This window comes from Salvelinus alpinus, chromosome 1 (assembly GCF_045679555.1).
Source record: "Salvelinus alpinus chromosome 1, SLU_Salpinus.1, whole genome shotgun sequence".
In the NCBI taxonomy this organism is placed as follows: domain Eukaryota; kingdom Metazoa; phylum Chordata; class Actinopteri; order Salmoniformes; family Salmonidae; genus Salvelinus; species Salvelinus alpinus.
Window position 1 is genome coordinate 62,826,687 of NC_092086.1, and position 25,857 is coordinate 62,852,543.

A 25,857-nucleotide genomic window follows, 5' to 3' on the forward strand; every position below is an offset into this window, starting at 1 on the left:
AAAAAAGTGTTTAAAATGGAATATTATTTATCTTAATCTTGATTTAATTCACTTATATTCAACCCTCACATGAGGTAAATATTTTTGAAATATACTGTATCTTACATGCTTTGTTTGGTTTCTCTTGATAATTTAAAACAAGGGAAACAGGAACTAGTCAGATACAAATGGATCCTTCTAAGTCTGAGTCTGTCTTTCAGGAACCTTTAGACGAGTTCTCGTCAGAAAAATAAGTATCCAAGGTAAGCACATTGTGTGTGTTTGTGTGTGCACATGCATGCGTGTTTGTGTGCACCATTTTGATCACCTTAAACTGTGAAAAGTTTGTGGTTAAAGTGAGTGAAAGACCAAAAGATATTGTACTGTAGCATATAATTGACGTCTTCTTGGCCACACAGAAACATTCAGATGAGGTGCAAGTGCATCAGTGACTTACTGCAATCAATCTGAGGTTTGTGTTGACTGGTGTGGGTCCTCTGGTTTCTGTTGGAATACTTCAAAAAATCCCTTCTCCTTTCCTCCCTTCCTTAAAGGAATAATCCAGTCATTAGTCCACTGTTGAAATGGTCCCAAAAATGTTTGCATGTCAGCAGTGAAGCTTTCATGCTGTAGCCCTTTTAAGATGCGTGTAGCATGCCACATCATCATGATGATACTTTTTGCATTATGTAATGCCTTTTGCATGATGTGGCATGCTATACTTTGCTTTTTGAAAGTAATGTATCTTGAAAAGTGACATGCTAAACATTTTGGGAGTGTATCAACAGTTCACTGGGCACAAACTGGTTGAATCAATGTTGTTTCAACATCATTTGTCAACGTATTATGATGTGGAATGTACGTGGAAAATACATTGGATTGGAAAAAAGTAATCAACTATTGTTGCGTGGTGCCTAAGAACAGCCCTTAGCCGTGGTATATTGGCCATCTATTACACCCTCTTGGGTTTTATTGCTTAAATATAGCATTTGCAAATTCATCACAGGCTATTGTTCTAATTTCCTCCAGAGTTCAACTAAAAATAGGCCTAGGGTTTAAAACTCTGGTTGATTTCAAGTTGAATGATATATAGTGGATAGTTCCATCTGTGCCACTGAATTAGTCCAGTTTGTCTACAAATTAATAATTGATATGTTGGATTCATGTCTCCATCTCAACCAAAAATAAAAGTTAAAGAACGAGACTAAGCCAGTGGCTCAGATCTCCTTTAAATGATTTTTGGTTGTGTTGTCAACCAAACACAATTCAATATTACTTTTGTAACACAGTAAATAGCCTGAAGTTAAGGCTATCTTACAACCTAAAATGAGTAACACATCCACATCCATCATCAACCATCTCCCTGACCACCTTCCTCTGATCAAACCATGAATTGTCCCTCTCCATCTTTGAAGGATGCATGCATTCAAAGACTTGGCCTCTATTGGTTGGCCTAGCCAACTATAGCTAGGCTACTCATAATGATGTATTGGTTGTTTGTTTTTTGCTTTTGAAGTGCTTTGAGATTATTATGAAAATAAATGTAGTAAATTATTATTATTCAAATCAAATTAAATCAAACTTTATTTGTCACATGCGCCGAATACAACAAGTGTAGACCTTGCGGTGAAATGCTTACTTACAAGCCCTTAAAACTTCTTAGGGATAGGGGGCAGTATTTTCACGTCTGGATGAAAAGCGGGCCCAAAGTAAACTGCCTGCTACTCAGGCCCAGAAGCTAGGATATGCATATTATTAGTGGATGTGGATAGAAAACACTCTGAAGTTTCTAAAACTGTTTGAATAATGTCTGTGAGTATAACAGAACTGATTTGGCAGGCGAAACCCCAAGCACAATCCATCCAGGGAAATTTCTTCTATTTCAATCTGTTTTCTGTTTTCCAAATTTCAATCTGTTTTCCATGAGGTTTCTATGGTAAGCCATTTTTAATAGGAATCTGGTTGCAGTTCCTATGGCTTTAGAAATTGGTTGATCTTTTTCTTTTGAGAAATGACGAAGTAGCCCATCTCTTTCCATGTGTCACTCCATGTGGACTCTAGTCTTTTGGTGTGCACGACCTGGAACGCGCTTCACTTTGTTTTCGTCCAGTATTGAACACAGTTTATCCCGTCTTAAATTTGATCGATTATTTACGTTTTACGATACCTAAGTTTGGATTAGGAACATTGTTCGAAATGTTTGGACCAAGTTTACAGGTAACTTATTAGATACTTTGTAGTCATGTTGGGCGAGTTGGAACCGGTGTATTTTCTGAATCAAACGCGCCAAATAAATGGACATTTTGGGGATATAAAGAAGGAATTGAACAAAAGGACCATTTGTGATGTTTCTGGAACATTTTGGAGTGCCAACAGAAGAAGATCTTCAAAGGTAAGACATGAATTATATCGTTATTTCTGAGTTTTGTGTCGCACGTGGCTGGTTGAAATGTGATTTTCATGTGTTTGTATGAAGGGTGCTGTCCTCAGATGGTCTGCTTTCGCCGTAAAGCCTTTTTGAAATCTGACACTGCGGCTTGATTAACAAGAAGTTAAGCTTTATTTTGATGTATTATACATGTATGTTTTGTGAATGTTTATTATGAGTATTTCTGTTTTTGAATTTGGCGCGCTGCAATTTCACTGGATGTTGTCAAATCAATCCCGTTACCGGGGTCTGAGCAGGAAGGGATCACTAAGAAGTTTTTAACCAACAGTGCAGTTCAAGAAGAGTTAAGAAGATATTTACCAAATAAACTAAAGTAAAAAATAATAAAAAGTAACACAATAACATAACAATAAAGAGGCTATATACAGGGGGTACCGGTTAGAGGTAATGTATAGATAATAAACAGTGAGTAGCAACAACAAATGGGGGGGTGTAAGGAGCCTTTTGATCCTACCGCTTGCCGTGTGGTAGCAGAGAAAGCAGTCTATGACTTGGGTGACTGGAGTCTCTGACAATTTTATGGGCTTTCCTCTGACACCGCCTATTATATAGGTCCTGAATTGTAGGAAGCTTGGCCCCAGTGATGTACTGGGCAAAAAAATAGCACAATTGGTCAGTCATCCTCTTCGGCACCATCTTAACTACTGTCCACATTTTGAGGTTACTGTAACTATACATTTCTTATTATGTAATCATATGAAGTGTGCATGTTCAAGATTGCATGCATAGGTTGTCATAGGTCTGTAGAGATCTTCACAATTGCTGTAATAATCTGTACAGAATTTTGAACGACATCGATCACTTGCTGTAATTTCAACTGCAAACAGGTCATTTGGTTTTGCTATTAGATTAAACACAGTGATAACACATTAATCACATTAATCACAATAAAAATATGACATTGTATTCCTATTTTAACTTTTCTCTGGTTTTAAATAGTTGAAAGCACAGTGATAGACATTTGGTTGACAATTTAAACAAAAATCAGACATTGTTTTTCCATTGGAATTTGGTTGTGCTTTTAGACGGTTGAAAGCATAGTGATAACATATTGGAAATTCAACTAACTTCTGGCTGTCTTTTTGAGTGGGTGAATATAGGTTGCAATTAATCAACGTCTCAACCAAATATTACCCAATTATCGACTGTCACGACTCCGCCGAAGTCGGTCCCTCTCCTTGTTCGGGCGGCGTTCGGCGGTCGACGTCACTGGCTTTCTAGCCACCACCGATCATTTTCCATTTGTTTTGTCTTTGTCTTTTCACACCTGGCTTCACTCAACGAATTAGTTGTTTATTATTTAACCCTCTGTTCCTCATGTTGTATTTGTGAGTGATTGTTTATTTGTATTTTCGGTCTGTTATGGTGTGCTCGTGATGTTACTTTGTACATTGGACATTTTGAGTAAAAGTATGATGATTACTCATATCTGCTGTCCTGCGCCTGACTCCCTACACCAGCTACACATAGACCTTTTTACATCGACTTTGAAATTACGTGGTGTGTCCAGTGGGAGTGGACTAATTAAAAAATATTGTTTCTTTTGTGGATTATTTCTTAACTACAGTAATCCCTGATCTGACATGACTGGATAGGTAGAAGCTATGTATTAGAACCATTGCTTACATACTTACCGTCAATACGTACATCAAGGAAGGGAAGAAGGACGGAAGGATGCATTTTGAAAGTATTCAAACATGGACCAGAAGAAACACATCAGTTAACCACATGAGAATGTTAAAGTATTTGTGGGGAGTCAATTCAAAGGACTTCAAAACATTTAACATCTGACACAGTTCTTTCCTTATGTGCACACTCTAATCTATGCCCCCTGTGACGTAGGCCTATTGAACTGCCCAGTGGGCTAAATGGCCTGTTTTTAAAAGAGTCCCATTTGAACATTGCCATGTTTTCTGTTCCTCTCCTACAGGAGTGATCCTACAAAGGGTAGATTCATGACTCTTGGGCTCCAGACAGCAGAAACAGGTGGATCCGGCTCCTGCAGAACACAGACTCCAGGCTGTACTGCCATGCAGAGGACACTTGGACAGGAAAAGACAGTCTCAAACAACATTCTTCTCTCGTCAGCTCAATTATTCAACTGCTAATTATTTATACCTTCAAATCATGGCAACAGACCTCAAATGATGCTATCTGTTTAGGAGATAAACCGAGATAAATACAGAATATTATTCTTTCAGAGACAGAAGCAGCCCCCCTCCCTAAAAGCACTGTTCTCTCAACATTGCAGAATTAGCACTGTGTATTAGTTGAGTGTTGGTTCATTACCTCAAAGCGCCATGGTTTATAACACATTTTAGGCGGCTGCTTTACGGGAGAACCACCAATTTCCAACTTGATATGACCATTATAACACAGTTCCATAACATTTTTATAACACGGTTATAACAGCCCTCTACTTTATGGTAGCACCACCCATTTCCAACCTCTTCCATCGGCACAGAGCCCTCAATGTTGTCTTCAAGAGACAACACTAGAATACTCCACTTTGGGTACTCCACTTTGAAAGACACAATTATGTGTTTTAGGTTATATCTTTCTCTTTAACAGTTTGCGATTGCCAAGTGAATTCAATAAACCATTTTCTGAGTTTAGGTTATACTCTTGCATACCCTTTTACAGGTTACTTACAAAATACAAAATTTTTCAAAAATGATTATAATAATTTTTATTGTATTTTATTGTGTGTCTAGGTGTACAAAAAGCATGCAAAAATAGCTTCTGTATATATTTGGTACATATTTACATTGTAACAGCTGCATTCAGTACAGGTGTGCCATGCTTTTTTTGTTTGTGGGAATTGACGAACCTTGACAAGTACATTCAAGCCCCATTCATACCTGCTTCTAACATGCATCCTTCATCCTGATCTTGTCCGTTATAAGTTCTGATGAAAATCAGTTCACATTACAGTCTTTAAAATGCCTACACCTGACTAAAAATGTGGACACAATAATAATGTGGAAGAGATCAGGACACATGACGCAGATTAGCACCAGGTATAAACAGGGTTTCAGAGAAATGCGGAACAGTACAGACATCTATCAACACAAGAAACAGGACCTTTAACACAGAGACTGGGCAATCACATATGATACATAGCAGCGATGCAAAAACCATGACACTGTCCTAATCTTAACATTATGTACACTCTCACTCCCACAGGCCTGTTTCATCTGTTGAAGAGGATTCCCTCTTTACCCCGGGTTGAAGGAATTATTAATCATATTAATTAGCATAAAAGCGTCAATATCATCCAGCTCAACTCCCAAGACAATGTAATGTACCTGGAATAATAGACAGAAAGAAAGAGCACCTGAGTGCATTTAGAATCCGAACACAACACTGAAGTAATCTAATGACAACAACATTGCACTTCTGACACACACACGCATACTTGTACATACACACACATACATTACAAAGGTGAATACACCTTAGACACCGATAAAGATTCTTGCGAGTGCAGTGCTCCGGACAGACGTACAAAAAAAACAGTGTTTCGCTTTAGCATCATCGTCAACATATAAAGTGCCATGTCATCAGAGGGGACTTGAACATGGCAGACAGCTGGTTCACAACAGGTGCCATCTTTGTTCCGATCCCAGCAGCCCTTCAGTTAGGAGAAGTTAACCCACAGACTGACCGGTGACTAAGACAAACCCTTAAAAGCTCCATCAAAAAGCAACTACATCCAGCGCAACACGAACATAGCTTCACCCTAAAGGTAGCGGGGAAAAAAGTAAAAGCAACAAAATAAAAAGCCATAACAGATAACAAAGCAAGCTCTTCATATGGTTGATTGAAACTCTGCACTTGAAATTGCATGTACCGGTAATAGAAATGATTAAAAAAAATATATTCACAAAGACGGAAGCACAATTAAATATGGCTGCCGTAATAGGTGAAACTGACATGTAAAGGCAACAGCAGGGCAATGAAGAAAAAGAGAAGATGGAATAAGTGAGTGAAAGAGAAAACACTATCTGGCCTGGCTAACAGGGAATGCATAATAAAGCTTTTGTCTTCCACTACAATCCCTCTACCCATTCTCTGACTGTAGCACCTAACAGGTGCACTGATATGTCCACCAGAGGGTTACGATGCATCCAAATTGGCACCCTAATCCCTATATAGTGGCTATTCCCTATATAGTGTCTATTCCCTATATAGTAGCTATTCCCTATATAGTGGCTATTCCCTATATAGTTGCTATTTCCTATATCGCAGCTGTCGACAATGTGCCATTCAAAGGTAACTTCCGAATGCGCCGACATCTGCAACGTTTACCATGAATGCAATCTCAGCAAATGTAGGAACATTGCCTTTAAAAGCTGAATTGTCAACACGGTGTGATAAGACTGAATCCTGGCCTTAGAGAGACAGACAGCAATAATACACATCTCCCAAACACACATCTACTGACATCAGGTCTTCCATACTGCCTATAAAGACTGCATGACCAAGATGATATGATAGGAAACACGTTTTGAAGTTGCATAAATTGTGTCCATCATTTCTAGGATTGTGCACACAATTAGTCGTTTTTAAAACGAGAGGCTCAAATCACAGAGGCTCAATTCAGAAGTGGCATTGGCCCTTGTATGTATATGCTGCCCTCCTATAGATCCTCAGTACCTAATTTCAATGGAGTGTTTTGCACAATAGAATTGGATCAAGTCGGAAGAAAGGGATGAATGGACATCACTCTACTGGGCCATTCTCTGCCACATGGGGATTGTGTGGTGGTGAATAGATAGTTGTTGTTTGTGTTGTTCCTAATCACCATATTGTAATGGTCCCTGGAAGAGCGGTTGAAGAGATCACTGTGCTCTGACTGACAACACGCTTTCATATACAGTACAAAGTGCCTTCCCCGTGCTTGGATGAACTGAATGAACTGATACTATTGTTACATAAAAATATGTTATGAGAATAACACAATTATTCACATTTATTTCATAAATTAACCTTTTACTAATCAAGAAACAGTACATATAAACACCATTACCTGCTTTCAGTTCCATTTTGAAATCGAGAAGAATGTATGAAGGACAAATAAACCAGCTTACTGCTGTGCAATCTCACATGCATCCCTATCAATGAATGGGCCAATTTCCAGTGAAGTTTTTCTTAAATTGAAATAAAACATTTACTTAGTTCTGGAAGGGTGATTAATAGGCTGCATAAATATGATTAGTGTTCCCCCTTTCACAATTGTGGGCTTCAAATGTGTTTTAAGGAGGATAGGTTGCTGCTTCTTGTCAGAGTCTAGGAGACAGGGGAGAGAAACAGGCTTGCTTCATCCTACTGCCTGAGATTTAGAGAAACAGCCCTTCTCTAATTCTGTACCCTACTAAAAACATTAGAGAATGAAGGGGAGACGATTAGAGCAACAGAGAGGAAGAGACCAGTCCATGCAGACACCAAACCGTGGGACCACATCACCCCCACCCTCAAACTCCACTGGCTCCCAGTTCAATACAGGATCATCTTCAAAATACTCACATACCTTACTGACCTCCTGCACCTCTACACTCCCACCTGTTCCCTGCGCTTTTCTGACATTGGCCTCCTAACCATCTCTCACACCAGGCTCTGCTCCATGGGAGACAATGACACACCTCTTCACATGATCTGTTGTCTTAGAGATCCCTCACTAGTTCACGTCCCTAGTTAGTGTCATCCTGTTTAGTTTTTTCCTGGTTAGTCTGTCCTTATGTTTGGCGTAGATATATATACTTACTTATTTTTAATGTATGATTTTATTGCTTTTAATCCTACTGATTATCTTGTGTATGTAAAGTGAATTTGGGTGTCTTGTAAAGTGCTTATAATTAAATATATTATTATTATTATTACTTAAGAGAAGCGTGTGGAAGGGTTATGTTGACAGCTTACGGGTGAGATAGACAACAATGACATTACACTGACACACACATTTATGATCTATGTACAACGCTGCAGCATTAAAGGGGCAATCCGCAGATGAAACAATAACAAAAAGGTTTCCCTCTGTTTTGGTAAAAAGCTGAAGGATGGGCCTGGAGAAATGTAACCATTCTGATATTAATAGACAGAGCTATAGATGCAAGGACTGACCCTTCAATATATAAAAATGATAGTGTCAAGCATATTTTGAGGCTATACAGTGTGTGTTTACAAACATTGGAGTAAAACAAGCTTTTGGTTCTGATGGGGTATGACAGTTGAACTAAGCTTATGAGGCATTTATAAGTTATATTCTTCAAGAATCATAGGTATATATAACTAATTAATTTATAAGTCCAAAAATGTATGAAGCATCTGCAGATTGCCCATTCAAACTATTGATTATGATAGGTTAAAAGCCCTGTGTGTATGTCTTGTTTCAAACGGTAGGGGGCGTAATAATGTCAGTTGCATGCTCCAGTCTCTTGGTCATGCTGGCTCTTAGGGCACCAATATTGTCCATGATTGTGAATGGTGCCTAGAGAGTCTCTGAATGGCGATAACGTTCACCATGCATTGTGTAGGTAAAGTGACATCGAAACACGACAGACAAAAATTCCTCTTCTCCTCAGCAACATAATGCCAGCAGACGGACATACAGTAGGAATTTCCAGTAGTCTTGCAGTGGTACAGTGTTGTCTGGGTTCTATGTGCTTCTTTGGGTGATTACACGCAATGATGGAGTGAGGAGAGATCAGGGAGGGATGGAGGGAAGGACAGGATTAGAAGAGCGGAGTGAATCATAGATTTAAAGGGAGAGAGGCAATGTACAGATTGGGCTTTAAAGGGGAAGGGCATATCATTTTTAAAGGGGAGGCCATGCTTGAGTTGAACCACTTCTCACAAGAAAAAGCACTGTTTCAGTCCAGAAGCACTGAAGGTAGTAGCGTAAGATGCCGGTTAAGAGGGCTGTGTAGAACTGGGCTGAGCTGAGCTGACTGGAGGAGAGGAGGAGGTACGGGATTCAGGAGAAGGGTTCATCTTCATGTAGGTCTTCGAGCTCTCCCTCCCTACTTCCCTCTCCACTGCTGCCCTTTCTGAAAGAGTGACAGGAGACATATAGAGGGGAAGAGAGAGAGAGACAGGGAGAGAGACAGGGAGAGAGAGAAACAGTAAAGAAATACATATGTATGTTGTTTTTGCCTTCTTGAAAATGTGAACTTTCATGTGCCTTAATAACAAACTGGTATGTGATCTGTAAATATGAATAAAAATATAAAATTACAAGCCTAGTTAATCCCAAAAGAAAAAATACTATAGTATACTATGGTTAAATGCTATAGTATTCACTGTAGTGTTTTTGCGGACTTTAGTATAGTATTTACTGCAGTGTTTTTTTTAGCTTTGACATAGCAGTGGGGGCTTTGTCTTTGAGGAAATCTACTGGACAAAATACTCCAAGAGCAAATTTTCCATAACCTGTAGGTAGGTAGGTAGGTAGGACTGAAGTCTGAACAGATAGTTCACAGCTTCTGCTCTTTTCTATAACTTGTAGGGAACACAATATATCCCAATTTGTGCCACCCATAAATGAGAAACCTACATGCCAAGTATAGACCATAATATGGGTGGCACAAATTGGGATATGGGCAGGGGAATGGGCAGGGTGTATGCAAATGAAATACTGTAGTATTTACTAAAGTAATTACTGTATTGTTTTTGCGGATATCACTGTAGTATTTACTGTGATGTTTTTGCAGTCTGTAGTATACTGTAGTATTTACTATAGTATTGGACAGTATACTACACATTTCTATAGTAAGTACTACACATGATCAAGGTGTGTAGTATAGTATTCTACAGTATACCAGTTTACTACAGAATTCTATAGTAAGTACAGTAGTATTCTATAGTAAACTGTAGTATTTTTGCATGTGTGTAGCCAAGGAGAAAGCATTTAGCTATAGGGAGAAAGACAGGATCGTTCCTGACTGGCCACGATTGGCTCAGATAACAGATAATATGGTGCTGATGAACTTTGTTTAGCTAGCTAAACAAAGGAGACAAAAAAATCCATTCCCAAAGAGTCCCGTTCACATGTGAAATCTTAGAGATGGGTGGGGTTTAAGAGGGTGTGTACGATGGGCTTAAGGCTTAAGAGGGTGTGTACGATGCTGAATGGGTGTACACAAAGAAGAGCTCTCCAGCAAGTGTATAAACCTCTACAAAAACATTGAAGGGCTTTTTCTCAAAAGTGGGTAAACAAGTATATCAACTTTCATAGCATCATTACTTTCCCATAATTTTCTCCAATTGCAGTATACGATATGCCATTTTGAAGCTCTGAATCTGTACTTTTATAAACTGTAAAGTGCTGTTTTTGTCAAAAATTGAAATAAGGCTAGGGTCTTGTAACCAGTCACATATTTAGTCTCTATCATACACGTGGCGAGAAACAGGAGCCACCTAATGTCATCGCATTGAGGAAGGCAAGAAACACCATCTTCAATGACAACACACAGAAATGGTGACAACAACACATGTTATGTGTAACACAGGGAGATGGCAGTCGGAGACTTTTGAGTCACAGTTGGATTGACAGTTGGGGAAAAACATTTGCCCCGCCTTTCTCATGAAGGAACACCAATGGATAAGGACAACAGGATGGGGGGATTGTTAGGAATTTTGACAGACAGCGTGCCAGACCAATGACCACACAACTTTACCTTAGAGAGGGGTGGAGTTTTAAAGAGTGGCGGAACGGCCACGCATCCCTGCAGCAGATAGAGCGGGGAAGAAAACGGACACAGGGTCAGAGCCTGAGGTCAGGAGAGGTCGTCGGAGGGTGACGGAGAGCTATGAGCATCCTTCCACCACTACATGTGGGAGTCAGTTGCCCTTCAACATTGATCAGCTCAGCTTTGAGGTTTTTCCCTAACGGTTAGGGATAGGGTTTGTGGAGTGTAAGCTGATCCTAGATCTGTGCCTGAAAGCGTCCATCTGTCATGCAATGTCAGTTAGCCTACATTAGTGTGTAAGGTTTGTAGAGACGGGGTGGTTAGGTCATGTCCTCAGCAGGGGGCAGTGGTGTTGTGCTTCCAAGTTGATGGGCAGGGTTCAAATAAAATACAATTGTATTGGTCGCACAGCTCTGGAAAAAATTAAGAAACCACTGCAAAATGATCAGTTTCTCTGGTTTTACTATTTATAGGTATGTGTTTGGGTAAAATTAAAATTTTTGTTTTATTCTATAAACTACTGAGAACATTTCTCCCAAATTCCAAATAAAAATATTGTCATTTAGTGTCACGTCTGCTCCTGGTCCTCCCCTCCGGCGTACGATGTCGCCAGAATACTAACCACCGGTCCTGGGATTCATCATTACACACACCTGGCAATCATTATGATCATTATGATTCACACCTGGACTCCATTACCTTCATAATTTCCTCCCCTTTGTATGGCACTCTCCCATGTTCACTCACCAGTTGGTATTGTTCTTGTGCATCGGCGTACTGCCTTTATGTTAGTGTCGTGTTCTTGGTTTTGTTGTTTTATTAAAACGTTTCACCTGCACCTGCTTCTGACTCACTCACCATCATTACATTTAGAGCATTTATTTGCAGAAAATGACAACTGTTCAAAATAACAAAAAAGATGCAGTGTTGTCAGACCTCGAATAATGCAAAGAAAATAAGTTCATATTAATTTTTAAACAACACAATACTAATGTTTAACTTAGGAAGAGTTCAGAAATCCTCCACCAAATTTCACAGTGGGTGCGAGACCTGGAGAGGCCTACAAGTCACCGTGTCTAGCACCCACTGTGAAATTTGGTGGAGGATCGGTGATGATCTGGGGGTGCTAGATTTGTCTTTGTGAAGGATGCATGAATCAAGCCACGTACAAGGTTGTCCTGGAAGAAAACTTGCTTCCTTCTACTCTGACAATGTTCCCCAACTCTGAGGATTGGTTTTTCCAGCAGGACAATGCTCAGTGCCACACAGCCAGGTCAATTAAGGTGTGGATGGAGGACCACCAGATCAAGACCCTGTCATGGCCAGCCCAATCTCCAGACCTGAACCCCTTTGAAACCTCTGAAATTTGATCAAGAGGAAGATGGATGGTCACAAGCCATCAAACAAAGCCGAGCTGCTTGAACCTTTGCGCCAGGAGTGGCATGAATTCACCCAACATCAATGTGAAAGACTGGTGGAGAGCATGCCAAGACACATGAAAGCTGTAATTGAAAATCAGGGTTATTCCACCAAATATTGATTTCTGAACTCTTCCTGAGATAAAACATTAGTATTGTGTTGTTTAATAATGAATATAAACTTATTTTCTTTGCATTATTCGGGGAGTGCATATTTTAGGGGAGTGCTGATGAGCATGGGAGTACTGATGGGCGAGGGAGCGGCTGCCCTGTAATCCCTTGTAATCTGCCCTGTAATCCCTACGCCCAGTGACTCAGGCCCCACATGACTTGCTGGGGGTCCGTTCTTTGTCATGCGACCCCTATGACCATCAGGGTTCTGAGTAGGTGCTGGCTCAGCAACCTGAAGGTCAACCCTATTACGACGGTACAGTGATCCATTCAACTTTATGCACACAGGATCCGAGTCTCCAGAGGCCCGTCTGGTCCCCTGTTAGTGGCTTCATCCGCACCGCTTCACCCACCATGAGCTCAGAGCCACATCAATTTACAGATATACTCATAAAAAACATTGATAAAAGATACAAGTGTTTTACATTGAACTTTAGATAAACTTCTCCTTAATGCAACCGCTGTGTCAGATTTCAAAAAAACTTTACGGAAAAAGCACACTATGCAATAATCTGAGTACGGCGCTCAGACACAAAAACAAGCCATACAGGTACCCGCCATGTTGTGGAGTCAACAGAAGTCAGAAATAACATTATAAACATTCACTTACCTTTGATGATCTTCATTAGAATGCACTCCCAGGAATCCCAGTTCCACAATAAATGTTTGTTTTGTTCGATAATGTCCATCATTTATGTCCAAAATCCTCCTTGTTGTTCTAGCGTTCAGTACACTTTCCAAACTCACGACGCGCGGGCAAGTCCAGCGGAAAGTACGGACAAAAAGTTAAAAAAGTTATATTACAGTCCGTAAAAACATGACAAACGAAGTATTGAATCAATCTTTAGGATGTTTTTAACATAATTCTTCAATAATGTTCCAACCGGAGTATTCCTTTGTCTTCAGAAGTGCGATGGAACAGAGCTTGCTCTCGCATGGTCAGTGCATGTTCAGGTCATGGCAGACCTTACTCATTCCCCTCTCCTTCGGCCCCACTTCACAGTAGAAGCATCAGACAAGGTTCTAAAGACTGTTGACATCTAGTGGAAGCCTTAGGAAGTGCAACATTACCAATATCCAACTGTATCTTCAATAGGAGCTGAGTTGAAAATCGACCAACCTCAGATTTCCCACTTCCTGGTTGGATTTTTTCTCAGGTTTTTGCCTGCCATATGGGTTCTGTTATACTCACAGACATCATTCAAACAGTTTTAGAAACTTCAGAGTGTTTTCTATCCAAATATACTAATATGCATATTCTAGCTTTTATGGCTTTGTAGCAGGCCGTTTACTATGGGCATGCTTTTCATCCGGACGTGAAAATACTGCCCCCTACCCCAAAGAAGTTAACAAACTATAGTTTTTGCAAGCTGGTTAGGACATCTACTTTGTGCATGACAAAAGTAATTTTTCCAACAATTTGTTACAGACAGATTATTTCACTTATAATTCACTGTATCACAATTCCAGTGGGTCAGAAGTTTACATACAGTACTTTAAGTTGACTGTGCCTTTAAACAGCTTGGAAAATTCCAGAAAATTAGGTAATGGCTTTAGAAGCTTCAGATAGGCTAATTTACATCATTCGAGTCAATTGTAGGTGTACCTGTGGATGCATTTCAAGGCCTACCTTCAAACTCAGTGCCTCTTTGCTTGACATCATGGGAAAATCAAAAGAAATCAGCCAAGACCTCAGGAAAAACATCGTAGACCTCCACAAGTCTGGTTCATCCTTGGAAGCAATTTCCAAACGCCTGAAGGTACCACGTTCATCTGTACAAACAATAGTACGCAAGTATAAACACCATGGGACCATGCAGCCGTCATACCGCTCAGGAAGGAGACGCGTTCTGTCTCCTAACGATGAACGTACTTTGGTGTGAAAAGTGCAAATCAATCCCAGAACAACAACAAATGACCTTGTGAAGATGCTGGAGGAAACAGGTACAAAAGTACCTATATCCACAGTAAAACGAGTCCTATATCGACATAACCTGAAAGGCCGCTCAGCAAGGAAGATGTCACTGCTCCAAAACCGCCATAAAAAAGCCAGGTTTGCAACTGCATATGGGGACAAAGATCGTACTTTTTGGAGAAATGTCCTCTGGTCTGATGAAACAAAAATGGCCATAATGGCCATAAAGACCATCGTTATGTTTGGAGGAAAAAGGGGGAGGCTTGCAAGCCGAAGAACACCATCCCAACCGTGAAGCACGGGGGTGGCAGCATCATGTTATGGGGGTGCTTTGCTGCAGGAGGGCCTGGTGCACTTCACAAAAGAGATGGCATCATGAGGAAAGGAAAATTACGTGCATATATTGAAGCAACATCTCAAGACATCAGTCAGGAAGTTAAAGCTTGGTCGCAAATGGGTCTTCCAAATGGACAATGACCCCAAGCACACTTCCAAAGTTGTGGCAAAATGGCTTCTCGCAAACAAAGTCAAGGTATTGGAGTGGACAACACAAAGCTCTGCCCTCAATCCTATAGAAAAGTTGTGGGCAGAACTGAAAACGCGTGTGCGAGCAAGGAGGACTACAAACCTGACTCAGTTACACCAGCTCTGTCAAGAGGAATGGGCCAAAATTCACCCAACTTATTGTGGGAAGCTTGTGGAAGGCTACCCAAAACGTTTGACCCAAGTTAAATAATTTAAAGGCAATGCTACCAAATACTAATTAAGTGTATGTAAACTTCTGACCCACTGGGAATGTGATGAAAGAAATAAAATCTGAAATAAATAATTCTCTCTACTACTTTTCTGACATTTCACATTCTTAAAATAATGTGGTGATCCTAACTGACCTAAGATAGGGCATTTTTCCTCAGATTAAATGTCAGGAATTGTTTAAAAACTGAGTTTAAATGTATTTGGCTAAGGTGTATGTAAACTTCCCGACTTCAACTGTATTGTCACGACTTCCGCCGAAGTCGGGTCCTCTCCTTGTTCGGGCGGCGCTCGGCGCTCGGCCTTGTCGGTCTTCTAGCCATCGTCGATCCACTTTTCATTTTCCATTTGTTTTGTCTTGTGTTTCCACACACCTGGTTTAAATTCCCTCATTTACTTGTTTGTGTATTTAACCCTCTGTTACCCCCATGTCTTTGTGTGGGATTGTTTATTGTAGTGCTTGTGCACGTTCCCCGTGAGCGCACGACGGGTTATTTTGTGCCCATTTATCTTGTTGTACTGGATGCCATTGGTTTTGCTTAATAAATCTCTGGTTATTACACAGTTCTGCTCTCCTGTGCCTGACTTCTCTGCTGCCAATTACACACCCCGCTACATGTATGAAGACAGGTGTCTGTTTCTCTCTCTCTCCCTCTCCATGTCGTTGTGTAAAAAGCCAAATGTTGTGTCAGTGCGCTAGGGACCTTTTTCTCATGTATTAAGTGTGTATGTCATCCTGTTTTATCAATTAGTTAGCTAGTAAATAAATAATTAAACCAATTTGTGTAGTACTGAATCGTAAGTAAGGCTGAGGTTTTTGTAGATCCAAGAAGGTTACGACTGTTCAGAATGATGATATAAAAAGAGGTTATGATTTAATACGTTGACTGTTTTATGGATGTGATAGGTAAAGACCTTTAGAGTTTAATTCGGGAGATGGTAACTCTTTAAACAACCGCTTTCGTGGTGCCCCAAATTCCTAATGAGTAAATTGTTACTTGATTAATTTAATCAGGTAACAATTAAACATAGTTAGTTGATTCGATAAATAACAGTCATCAGATTAATGAAAGTAAAGTCACAACATGATGTATTATCACTTGTGAATGATGCTCAGTTTGTGCAGTAAGGCAAGAAATAGCGCATGCCTTTTTTTGTGAGTTTTTGAAATCCTAGTTGCACACCTCATGCTTGTATTAATTTGGGATCTATCGCATCCCACAAATGTCCCAGAGTATGTTTGGAATATTTATTTATTGCACAGAAGGACAAGTTAACCAATAGAATAGGTCGACTTCTGTACTATGGGGGATAGTAGATTGACATAGGCTAGTGCCTTTGCTGTTCGTTAGGCCTACTCATCTTGTTGGCTGACGAAAAGTAGGCTAAATGTAGACAGTTCTATCTTCAATATTCGAATTAGTGAGAAGGACCCGATCACGTGACAGGAAATTGGCTAAAAAGAATGTAGATATTGTCACGTTGGTATGAAGAGATTCGGGAGAGAGGCGCAGGAATGCGTAATATTTGTTTTATTATACCCCAAATTACGGCGTGCCGTGCCGTGCACGGGGACGAAGACCAAACGTACACAAAACACAGGGTTGAAACTCAGACAAAAGAGCAAGGAGTACCTCGAATACATACACACGCACACAATGATTAACATACGGGACGAGACCCGTAATCATCTGCGCAATCCAAGGGCATGAAAGCCCAAAACACACAGCACAGGTACTAACACGCACCATTGGACATTGTAACAATAATCGACCCCACCATGGTGAACAAAGGGCACATATATATAAATACAATCAGTGGGAATAGTTGTCAGGTGTGCACAATGAAAGTTCCAGAGGGATCCGTGACAGATAGCTGAGAGAGCCATGTAAGTGAGTGCTGCTTTGGAAATTTGAATATTATCAAGTGCTTTTCAAATTGTGAATGAAAGACTGATGCCTTTCAAGCACCTTTTTTCATTAGAGTCCCATCATCTAAACATATAGCCTAAAGTTGCAAGCAACATCTAAATTAAGCATACAGGAGGACTGGTTATTTGTTAACCGCTCAACACAGAATAGCCGCAGGTGCGCAACTTCCCTTGAAATCGTTTGGAGAAAACACCCTTTCTTTTTTATTAAGCTATGTTCAATTGTATTCTTCATACTATAAAATAAGAAAAAATAATGCCACGGAATTCTAAGCAAATCCTGTCTGCTAAATGAACTAGTGTAGCCCACAGCCATATGGCATAGCCATCTCAGGGCCTAACATAAGGACAACTTGGAGTATGCTATTCTGTTCTGAAATAGACAACATTTTCTTCATATCATGTTTCTTTAGACCTGTCTAAAATAAATAACTGCTTTCTTGTGATGGTGTAGGCTACATTAAATGGATTTATTACACTTTTTAAAATGTAGATGTTCCAAAAGGTCTGCATCAGTGGCTTGTAGGCTATGCGTGGAAGCCAGGAGATGCTAAACATGTTTATGTTAATTAATGGTCAATTACCGTGAGACCGGCTGTTATTTGCTTGACAATCACCGGCTGACAAAATTTCATGACCGCCACAGCCCTACTCAGGATATGCGGTTTCCAGTTTGCACAAAGTGCAGTGTAGTTCCTTGAGAGCCATCGTGGTATCGGCCTGAGGGGGAATATACACGGCTGTGATGATGACTGAAGAGAATTATCTCGGGATGTAATGCAGTCGGCATTTGATTGTCAGGTATTCTAGATCGGGTGAACAAAGGGACTTGAGTTCCTGTACTTTACCACAATCACACCATGAGTTTTTAATCATGAAACATACACCTATGCCTTTCTTCTTCCCAGAGAGTTTTTTATTCCTATCTGTGCAACTGAGATCCCAGCTGGCTGTATGGAGGGGGCAGTATATCCGGGGAGAGCCATGATTCTGTGAAACAGAGTATGTTACAGTCCCTGATGTCTCTCTGGAAGGAGATCCTCGCACTGAGCTCGTCTACTCTATTGTCCAGGGACTGAACATTAGTGAGTAATATAGTCAGAAGCGGTGGATGATGTGCACACCTCCTGAGTCGGATTACTAAATCCACTCCGAATACCTCTTCTCTGCCTACGGTGTCTTGGCACAACCTGGGATAAGTTTAATTGCCCTGGGGGTTACGAACAAAGGATCCAATTCGGGAAAGTTGTATTCCTGGTCGTAATGCTGGTGAGTTACCGCTGCTCTGATATCCAAATGTTCTTTCTGGCACAAACAACGTTCTGTTGCTTAGGAACTAGAAGCAGAGCTGTCTGTCGGTGCCATCATAGGCAATATGGAAAGGTTTTGTTATAAATGACCTATCAACTTCAATGAACGATGGAGATGAATTGGGTTTTCTGCCCATGATATCATTTAAGGTACTCCAAAGTTCTTTTCCATTGGTTTTTATGTCATTTATCTTGGTATATTAATATCATTTCTTCTTCTTTTTGTTCAATTTAGTCACAACATTTCTCAGTTTACAGTATGTCAACCAATCAGTTTACAGTATGTCAACCTCTTTTGAATAATTTCTTTAAATTATAACATTTTTCAATTCACCATCAATTGAGGGGGCTTTAACAGTTCTCACAGTTAATTTCTTAGCAGGTGCATGCTTGTCAACAATTGGCATGAATAATTGTACAAATATTTCCAGTGCTGCATCTGGATTAACTTCCTCATACACAACATACATGTTTTACATTTTCAACAAAAGAGTCCTGAGAAAACATTTTGAGTCCTGAGAAAACACTTATACAGTAAATGACTTCATGCCCAACCTTTGGCTTTCCTTATTATTGCCACAATGTTATGGACACTACAGCCAAAGGTAACTGATAGTGCTGTGGAGCAAAGCTTTTCAGCATTAGTGAAGAATAAGATATAATCAATACAAGTGGATATCACAGATCCAACACTATTGGTATGCACTCTAATTGGTTGAGTGATAATCTGGGTCAAATTACAGGCATTAGTCACAGTTAGAATGTTCCTCTTGAGAGGACAGCTAGTTGCTAACCAGTCAATGTTCAGGTCACCCTTTGTTGTGTCAAATACAGATTTTGTGTCACATGTGTCTCCAACTTTCTCACTATCCTTATCTTACCCAGTGAAGTTACATGTTTAGGAGAAATTGTTTAATTAATGACAGCTCCAGTATAGGTCTAGTATAGCCAATAAACATAATGTATTCTCAAGGTTTACTATTCCAAAGGGATAGTAAACGTATACAAAAGAACAAAAACATCACAGGTCAGGGGCATCTGAGGTAAAACCGGGACAGTTCCAAACCATTATGTCTCTCTTATTCACTGCCAGAGAGGGGGAGGAATTAGATTGAAAACAGAGAGAAAGACAGTGTAACGTGGTGAAGTTGGACCCAGGTGCAGAGAAGAGACCAGATGAGGAATCAGTGGTTAAGGATAAACATAAATACTTTACTGATAAACAGTAGCTGCAGGATCACAGTTTACTGGAAAAAACACTAAGTCTCAAAAACTCACTCAGGAAACAAATGCACACAATAAACAATTCAAGCTTCTGCAAAGGAAACTAGAAAACACACCTCTTTTAACAGGGAAATCATAATGAGTAATAGGACACACCAGACTGTCATTAATGTTCTCCGCCACCCTCTGGTGACAGGTGGAACCATGACAGTACCCTCCCTTCTAGGAGCGGCTCCAGCCACTGAGCCAGGGCGACCCCCACACAAGTTGGTTAAAGTCCCGAACAATTTCCCGGATCCAGGATGACCCGGGCAGGCACCCAATTCTAGGGACCGTAGCTCTCCCAGTCCACCAGGTACTGCAGGGTGCCTTGGACCTGACGAACCTCCAACAAACTCCGGACAGTTTAGGCTGGGCTGCCATCCACAAGTTGAGGGGGCGGAGCAGCAGGTGTGGAGGGAGAGAAGGGACAGACCCTCATAGACTTGGGAAGCTGGAGATGATAGGTGACCGGGTTGATGCGACTCAGGATCTTGAATGGTCCTACGTAGTATGGAGCGAGCTACCACGAGTCCACCTTTAAGGGAAGATCACGGGTGGAAAGCCACACACGTTGACCCGGTCAGAGGAGCCGAAGAGGCCTTTGCTGCCGGTTTGCCTGGTGTTGGTGTCGGGCAGAGGAGTGGAGCAAGGAGGATCGCGCTCTGATCCAGGTGCAGCAACCTCCTCGAATGAACGCCTCGGTTGATGGCACCCCCGCTTCGGCCTCTTGTTCAGGACACAGGGGGGAACTCGAACTGACACTTGAACGGCGACAGTTCGGCAGTGTGTTATGAGCATATTCTGCCCAGATGAGGAACTTGCTACAGCTGCTGGCCTGAGTGGAGACGAAAGCGCAAAGGAACTTCTCCAGGTCCTGGTTGGCCCGCACAGTTTTCCCATTAGACTGTATAGGTATTGTCCCAAAATTTTCACAATATTGCATCTCCAACATGAACCTCCAAATAATAAATGTGTACAAATTATAATGGACCTGTATACTGTATTTATTTTTCTGGCCCAGAAATGGCTTTTGACAAACAAATGGGTCCCAAGAAATATCTATTTATTTTCCACCATTAACATTTTCACCATTCAATTTACTTTTCTGAGTTGTTTATCATTAAGTGAAATGTTCTGATCCTAGAGTGTGTTTTATGCTCTGTCATGGTTAAAAAAGACATAAAATGAAAAATATATACACTGCTCCAAAAAATAAAGGGAACACTTAAACAACACAATGTACCTCCAAGTCAATCACACTTCTGTGAAATCAAACTGTCCATTTAGGAAGCAACACTGATTGACAATAAATTTCACATGCTGTTGTGCAAATGGAATAGCCTGCTGGAGGTCATTTTGCAGGGCTCTGGCAGTGCTCCGCCTGCTCAAAGGCGGAGGTAGCCGTCCTGCTGCTGGGTTGTTGCCCTCCTACGACCTCCTCCACGTCTCCTGATGTACTGGCCTGTCTCCTGGTAGCGCCTCCATGCTCTGGACACTACGCTGACAGACACAGCAAACCTTCTTGCCACAGCTCGCATTGATGTGCCATCCTGGATGAGCTGCACTACCTGAGCCACTTGTGTGGGTTGTAGACTCCGTCTCATGCTACCACTAGAGTGAGAGCACCGCCAGCATTCAAAAGTGACCAAAACATCAGCCAGGAAGCATAGGAACTGAGAAGTGGTCTGTGGTCACCACCTGCAGAATCACTCCTTTATTGGGGGTGTCTTGCTAATTGCCTATAATTTCCACCTTTTGTCTATTCCATTTGCACAACAGCATGTGAAATTTATTGTCAATCAGTGTTGCTTCCTAAGTGGACAGTTTGATTTCACAGAAGTGTGATTGACTTGGAGTTACATTGTGTTGATTAAGTGTTCCCTTTATTTTTTTGAGCAGTGTATATTGCTATTGGCCAATACTGCAAAGAAAATATCTGATATAGGGTGGGTGGAACCCCGAGGAGAGACTCAGACGCCCCCAACAGGGAACAGAAGGCCTTCCAATACCGTGCAACGAACTGGGGCCCACGATCTGAGACAATGTCCTGGGGAAGTCCGTGTACATTTACATTTACATTTAAGTCATTTAGCAGACGCTCTTATCCAGAGCGACTTACAAATTGGAAAGTTCATACATATTCATCCTGGTCCCCCCGTGGGGAATGAACCCACAACCCTGGCGTTGCAAGCGCCATGCTCTACCAACTGAGCCACACGGGACCTCATCGTGGGCCCCAGTTCGTTGCACGGTATTGCAACGAACAGCCACACGGTGCTGCTGCCTACATAGAGACTCACTAGTCACTTTAAACAATGCCACTTTAATAATGTTTACATATCTTAAATTACTCATCTCATATGTATATACTGTATCGTATACTATCTATAGTATCTTGCCTATGCTACTCGGCCATCGCTTATCCATATATTTATATGTACATATTGTTATTCCATACCTTTAGATTTGTGTGTATTAGGTAGATGTTGGGGAATTGTTAGATTACTTGTTAGATATTACTGCACTGCTGGAACTAGAACTAGCACATGCATTGTTAATGTTAATGCGAGTGTAGCATTTTGCTAAGAAACTACTTTACAAAATAAAATGCTTTATTGTTGACATACCATTATTACAGAGAATCAGACAAGTTATGCTACCCTCTGCCTATTGGCTACTTAGCTTATTCAAGCCTGTCTCAAAATACAACACTGCCCCTTTAAGACAAAATCTCCATGGGCTGATAGAGTATTTCTTCTGCAGGAGACTACTGCCCTCACACGCACGCAGCTTTGAGTGAAAATTGCTCAAAGGAATATTCCATGTCTGCTTTTGTGCCCCTTTTTGCGAGGCATAGGAAAACATCCCTGGTCTTTGTGGTTGAATCTGTGTTTGAAATTCACTGCTTGACTGAGGGATATTACAGATAATTGTATGTGTGGGGTACAGAGATGAGGTAGTCATTAAAAAAAACACGTTAAACACTATTATTGCACACAGAGTGAGTCCATGCAACTTATTATGTGACTTGTTAAGCACATTTTACCTCCTGAACTTATTCAGGCTTGCCATAACAAAGGGGTTGAATACTTATTGACCCAATGCATTTCTGCTTTTCTTTCTTTATTAATTTGTCAAATAAATTCCAAATGTAATTCAACTTTGACATTATGTGTGTAGGCAAGTGACAAATAAATCTACATTTAATCCATTTTAAATTCAGTCTGTAACATAACAAAATGTGGAATAAGTCAAAGGGTATGAATACTTTCTAAAGGCATATTTTTTGTTAAAAACAATTGGGTCGGAGGCCCCCTAGTGCCCCTAGGTCTCTGCTCAAGCCTAGATGTCAGCATAAAGCTGAGTGACTCACTAATTGGTGGCTTTTGATCAAAAATAAGTAAGTACCAACATTCTTTCTGATCGTCTTTAATAAAGAAATGTTTTGATCATGTTAATCTGCTCATGTTGTGTGTGTGTATGTGTTCATTTTTGTGTGACGTGGTTACAATGAAGAATGTAAATAAAATAAAATAAATCCTATTCATAATGACTAATCAGATAATTGTGGCTAGCTGTAATTTTTCCTTAAAAAAATGTAAGATATATATTTTTTTACAATAATAAACAGACCCACATGCTCACACCCCCCCATCTCCAGCATCACTCTCCACCACATGGACTTAAACTACACCATTTAGTTTCTCTTTGTCACCCACTCACATTCAACATGTAGATAATAAAGCATTTTACCTTTCAATTGTGTAAACAACGGAGGATTGTTTGATTTCGTACGTTTTTTCAAGATGATTGACAAGAAAAGTAGCATCCAACCTGCACCCTCAAATGCTGGGTCTTGAAATATGCAAACAGATCAAAAGAAAATACTTTCTATCTCTACACATAACTTTTGGACTTTATAACATTCCCAGAAGGCATTGATTATTATAGCTTGATGAAAAATGAACCTGGTAATCTAATTTCATTTATTGTGGGCCTAAGATCTATGGCTTTAACCTTCTGAATGAATGGTTATATTGAAGAAAAAATCCGCCTCTTATGAGTTCTGAGAGCCGATCCGTTACTCAACAAAATAACATCAATTTATTTAGCCTAATAGTAGGCTATTATTCCTCTTTTCCTGCATGAATTAATTTGTCTGCATGTCTATTCAACATTTAGCTAAAAAAGAAACCATGCCATGAATAATGAACGATATATTTTTATTTTCACAATGCAATGCAGCACATTGACAACGCAAATCACTTTGAAAGACCCTTCTAATATTAGGCAACAAATAAAGCTACTAAAACAATAACTTCAAAAACAGTCCATTCATCACTCTGATTTCTTCAAATTGCTGTGCAGGAAAAGGATATCATCCACTGTGCCTGGTTGCAGGCTTGCAGCTGGCTTCTCTCTGAAACAACACATCCCTCTGTAGGTGACAGTTTATCCTTTGGAACCAGACAACAACCAGGTGAAGAGTAGGCTGTTTGCTTGCCTCCAAGTCGAGTGTGAAGCGATAGAGGATCAACAAGATCCACAAGTATTCTTTCACAATAGCTGGCCTTATGTTATCGACAGTTTTGAGCTGGGAACTGTCCTACTCCATGGTGAATCACACCGTCTCCACGAGCACCCGCTCTTTGTTTATGTAATGGGCTGTAGGGCACAAGTATCCTTTTTTTCGAAAATCGTAAAGAAACATTCACACCTCCATTAATTTACAAAAGGATAGTCTAACAGCTCGGACAGGTGTGAAAAATCCCCCAATTTGTGCCACTGTTAGATTACCGATAGATGCTGCGGTCAGTCAGAGTTAAGTCATATTGTAAAGTGTAGCCTAATGGACAAAAAGAGCAAACTTACAAGGTATTCGATGCTTAAGTCCCATTTGGCTCAGTTGGTAAAGCATGGCACTTGCAACGCCACAGTTGTAGGTTTGATTCTCATGGGGGACCAGTACGAAAAAGTATGGAAATGTATGTAAATCGTTCTGGATAAGAACGTCTGCTAGATGACTAAAGTTATAGATTTCTAACTCAATATCACAGACCTGATTTGTCCTCATGAAAAATGCATCAACCCCTACAAATATGTAAATATTATAATCCACATAATAATTCAAATGAAATGAGCTGTAGCGAGAGAGAGACTGTGTATGCTACAGACGATCAGAAAGAATGTGTCTTTAACCCTGCATTATAGTATAATTTATTATGAACGAAAGCCACGAATGAGTGAGTCACTCAGCCCTATGCTGAAAAATATACAGTGGGGCAAAAAAGTATTTAGTCAGCCACCAATTCTCCCACTTAAAAAGATGAGAGAGGCCTGTAAATTTCATCATAGGTACACTTCAACTATGACAGACAAAATGAGAAGAAAAAAAATCCAGAAAATCACATTGTAGGATTTTTAATGAATTTATTTGCAAATTATGGTGGAAAATAAGTATGTCTGCGGTTCTGAAACATAATCTTCAGTGCAGCATTGAATTGGTGCTTTTCCATATATGTTGCTATGTGCATAATAGCGAAGTTAACCAGCATTTTGGTGTTGAGAACAACGCGGTAGAGGCAGCAGCGGAGAAACATCCCTTGCCTTAACTGTCTAAGAAAATTGAGGAGAGGAAACCCCAATTTAAATAGGTCTATAATCAAAAGCCTAACTTAAAAGGTGCCTGGCTTTATAAATCATCCATATATATCGACAGAAATAAGACAGATCCTGCTTCTGTTCCCTGTTTGAGTGTTTGTTTAATAGCCTACTGATTCTGTGAGCACCAAATATCTGGCTGTTTTTAATCTTTGCTATGCTGTAATAAAGGCTTTTTGTAAAAAAAAATTTAGAACAGACTTTCTGGTATTACTTCTTCTTATTGTTATTATTATGATCCTCATTATAATAAGTCATGTCATTATCATTAGTAGGCTTCTTATAGTAGTAGCCTTGTATAACCAACAGCGAGCT

The 25,857-nt window shown here is 40.3% G+C and overlaps 2 protein-coding genes across 5 annotated transcripts in view; one reads left to right on the forward strand and one right to left on the reverse strand.

Moving 5' to 3' along the window:
* p2rx1 (purinergic receptor P2X, ligand-gated ion channel, 1) overlaps window positions 1–5,105 on the forward strand; it is a 48,088-nt gene extending 42,983 nt beyond the window's left edge. For both annotated transcript variants that reach the window (XM_071413487.1, XM_071413496.1), the window contains 2 exons: window positions 201–242; window positions 4,359–5,105. In XM_071413487.1, the coding sequence (XP_071269588.1) occupies window positions 201–233 (33 nt within the window). In that variant the 3' untranslated portion in view covers window positions 234–242; window positions 4,359–5,105. The remainder of the gene's footprint in view (window positions 1–200; window positions 243–4,358) is intronic.
* Window positions 5,103–25,857, reverse strand: part of camkk1a (calcium/calmodulin-dependent protein kinase kinase 1, alpha a) — a 151,021-nt gene continuing 130,266 nt past the window's right edge. For 2 of the 3 annotated variants that reach the window (XM_071413450.1, XM_071413458.1), the window contains 2 exons: window positions 11,107–11,154; window positions 5,103–9,477 (listed from right to left, as the gene is read on the reverse strand). In XM_071413450.1, coding sequence (XP_071269551.1) covers window positions 9,405–9,477; window positions 11,107–11,154 — 121 coding nt within the window. In that variant the 3' untranslated portion in view covers window positions 5,103–9,404. The remainder of the gene's footprint in view (window positions 9,478–11,106; window positions 11,155–25,857) is intronic. The other variant, XM_071413467.1, reaches the window with a different exon arrangement.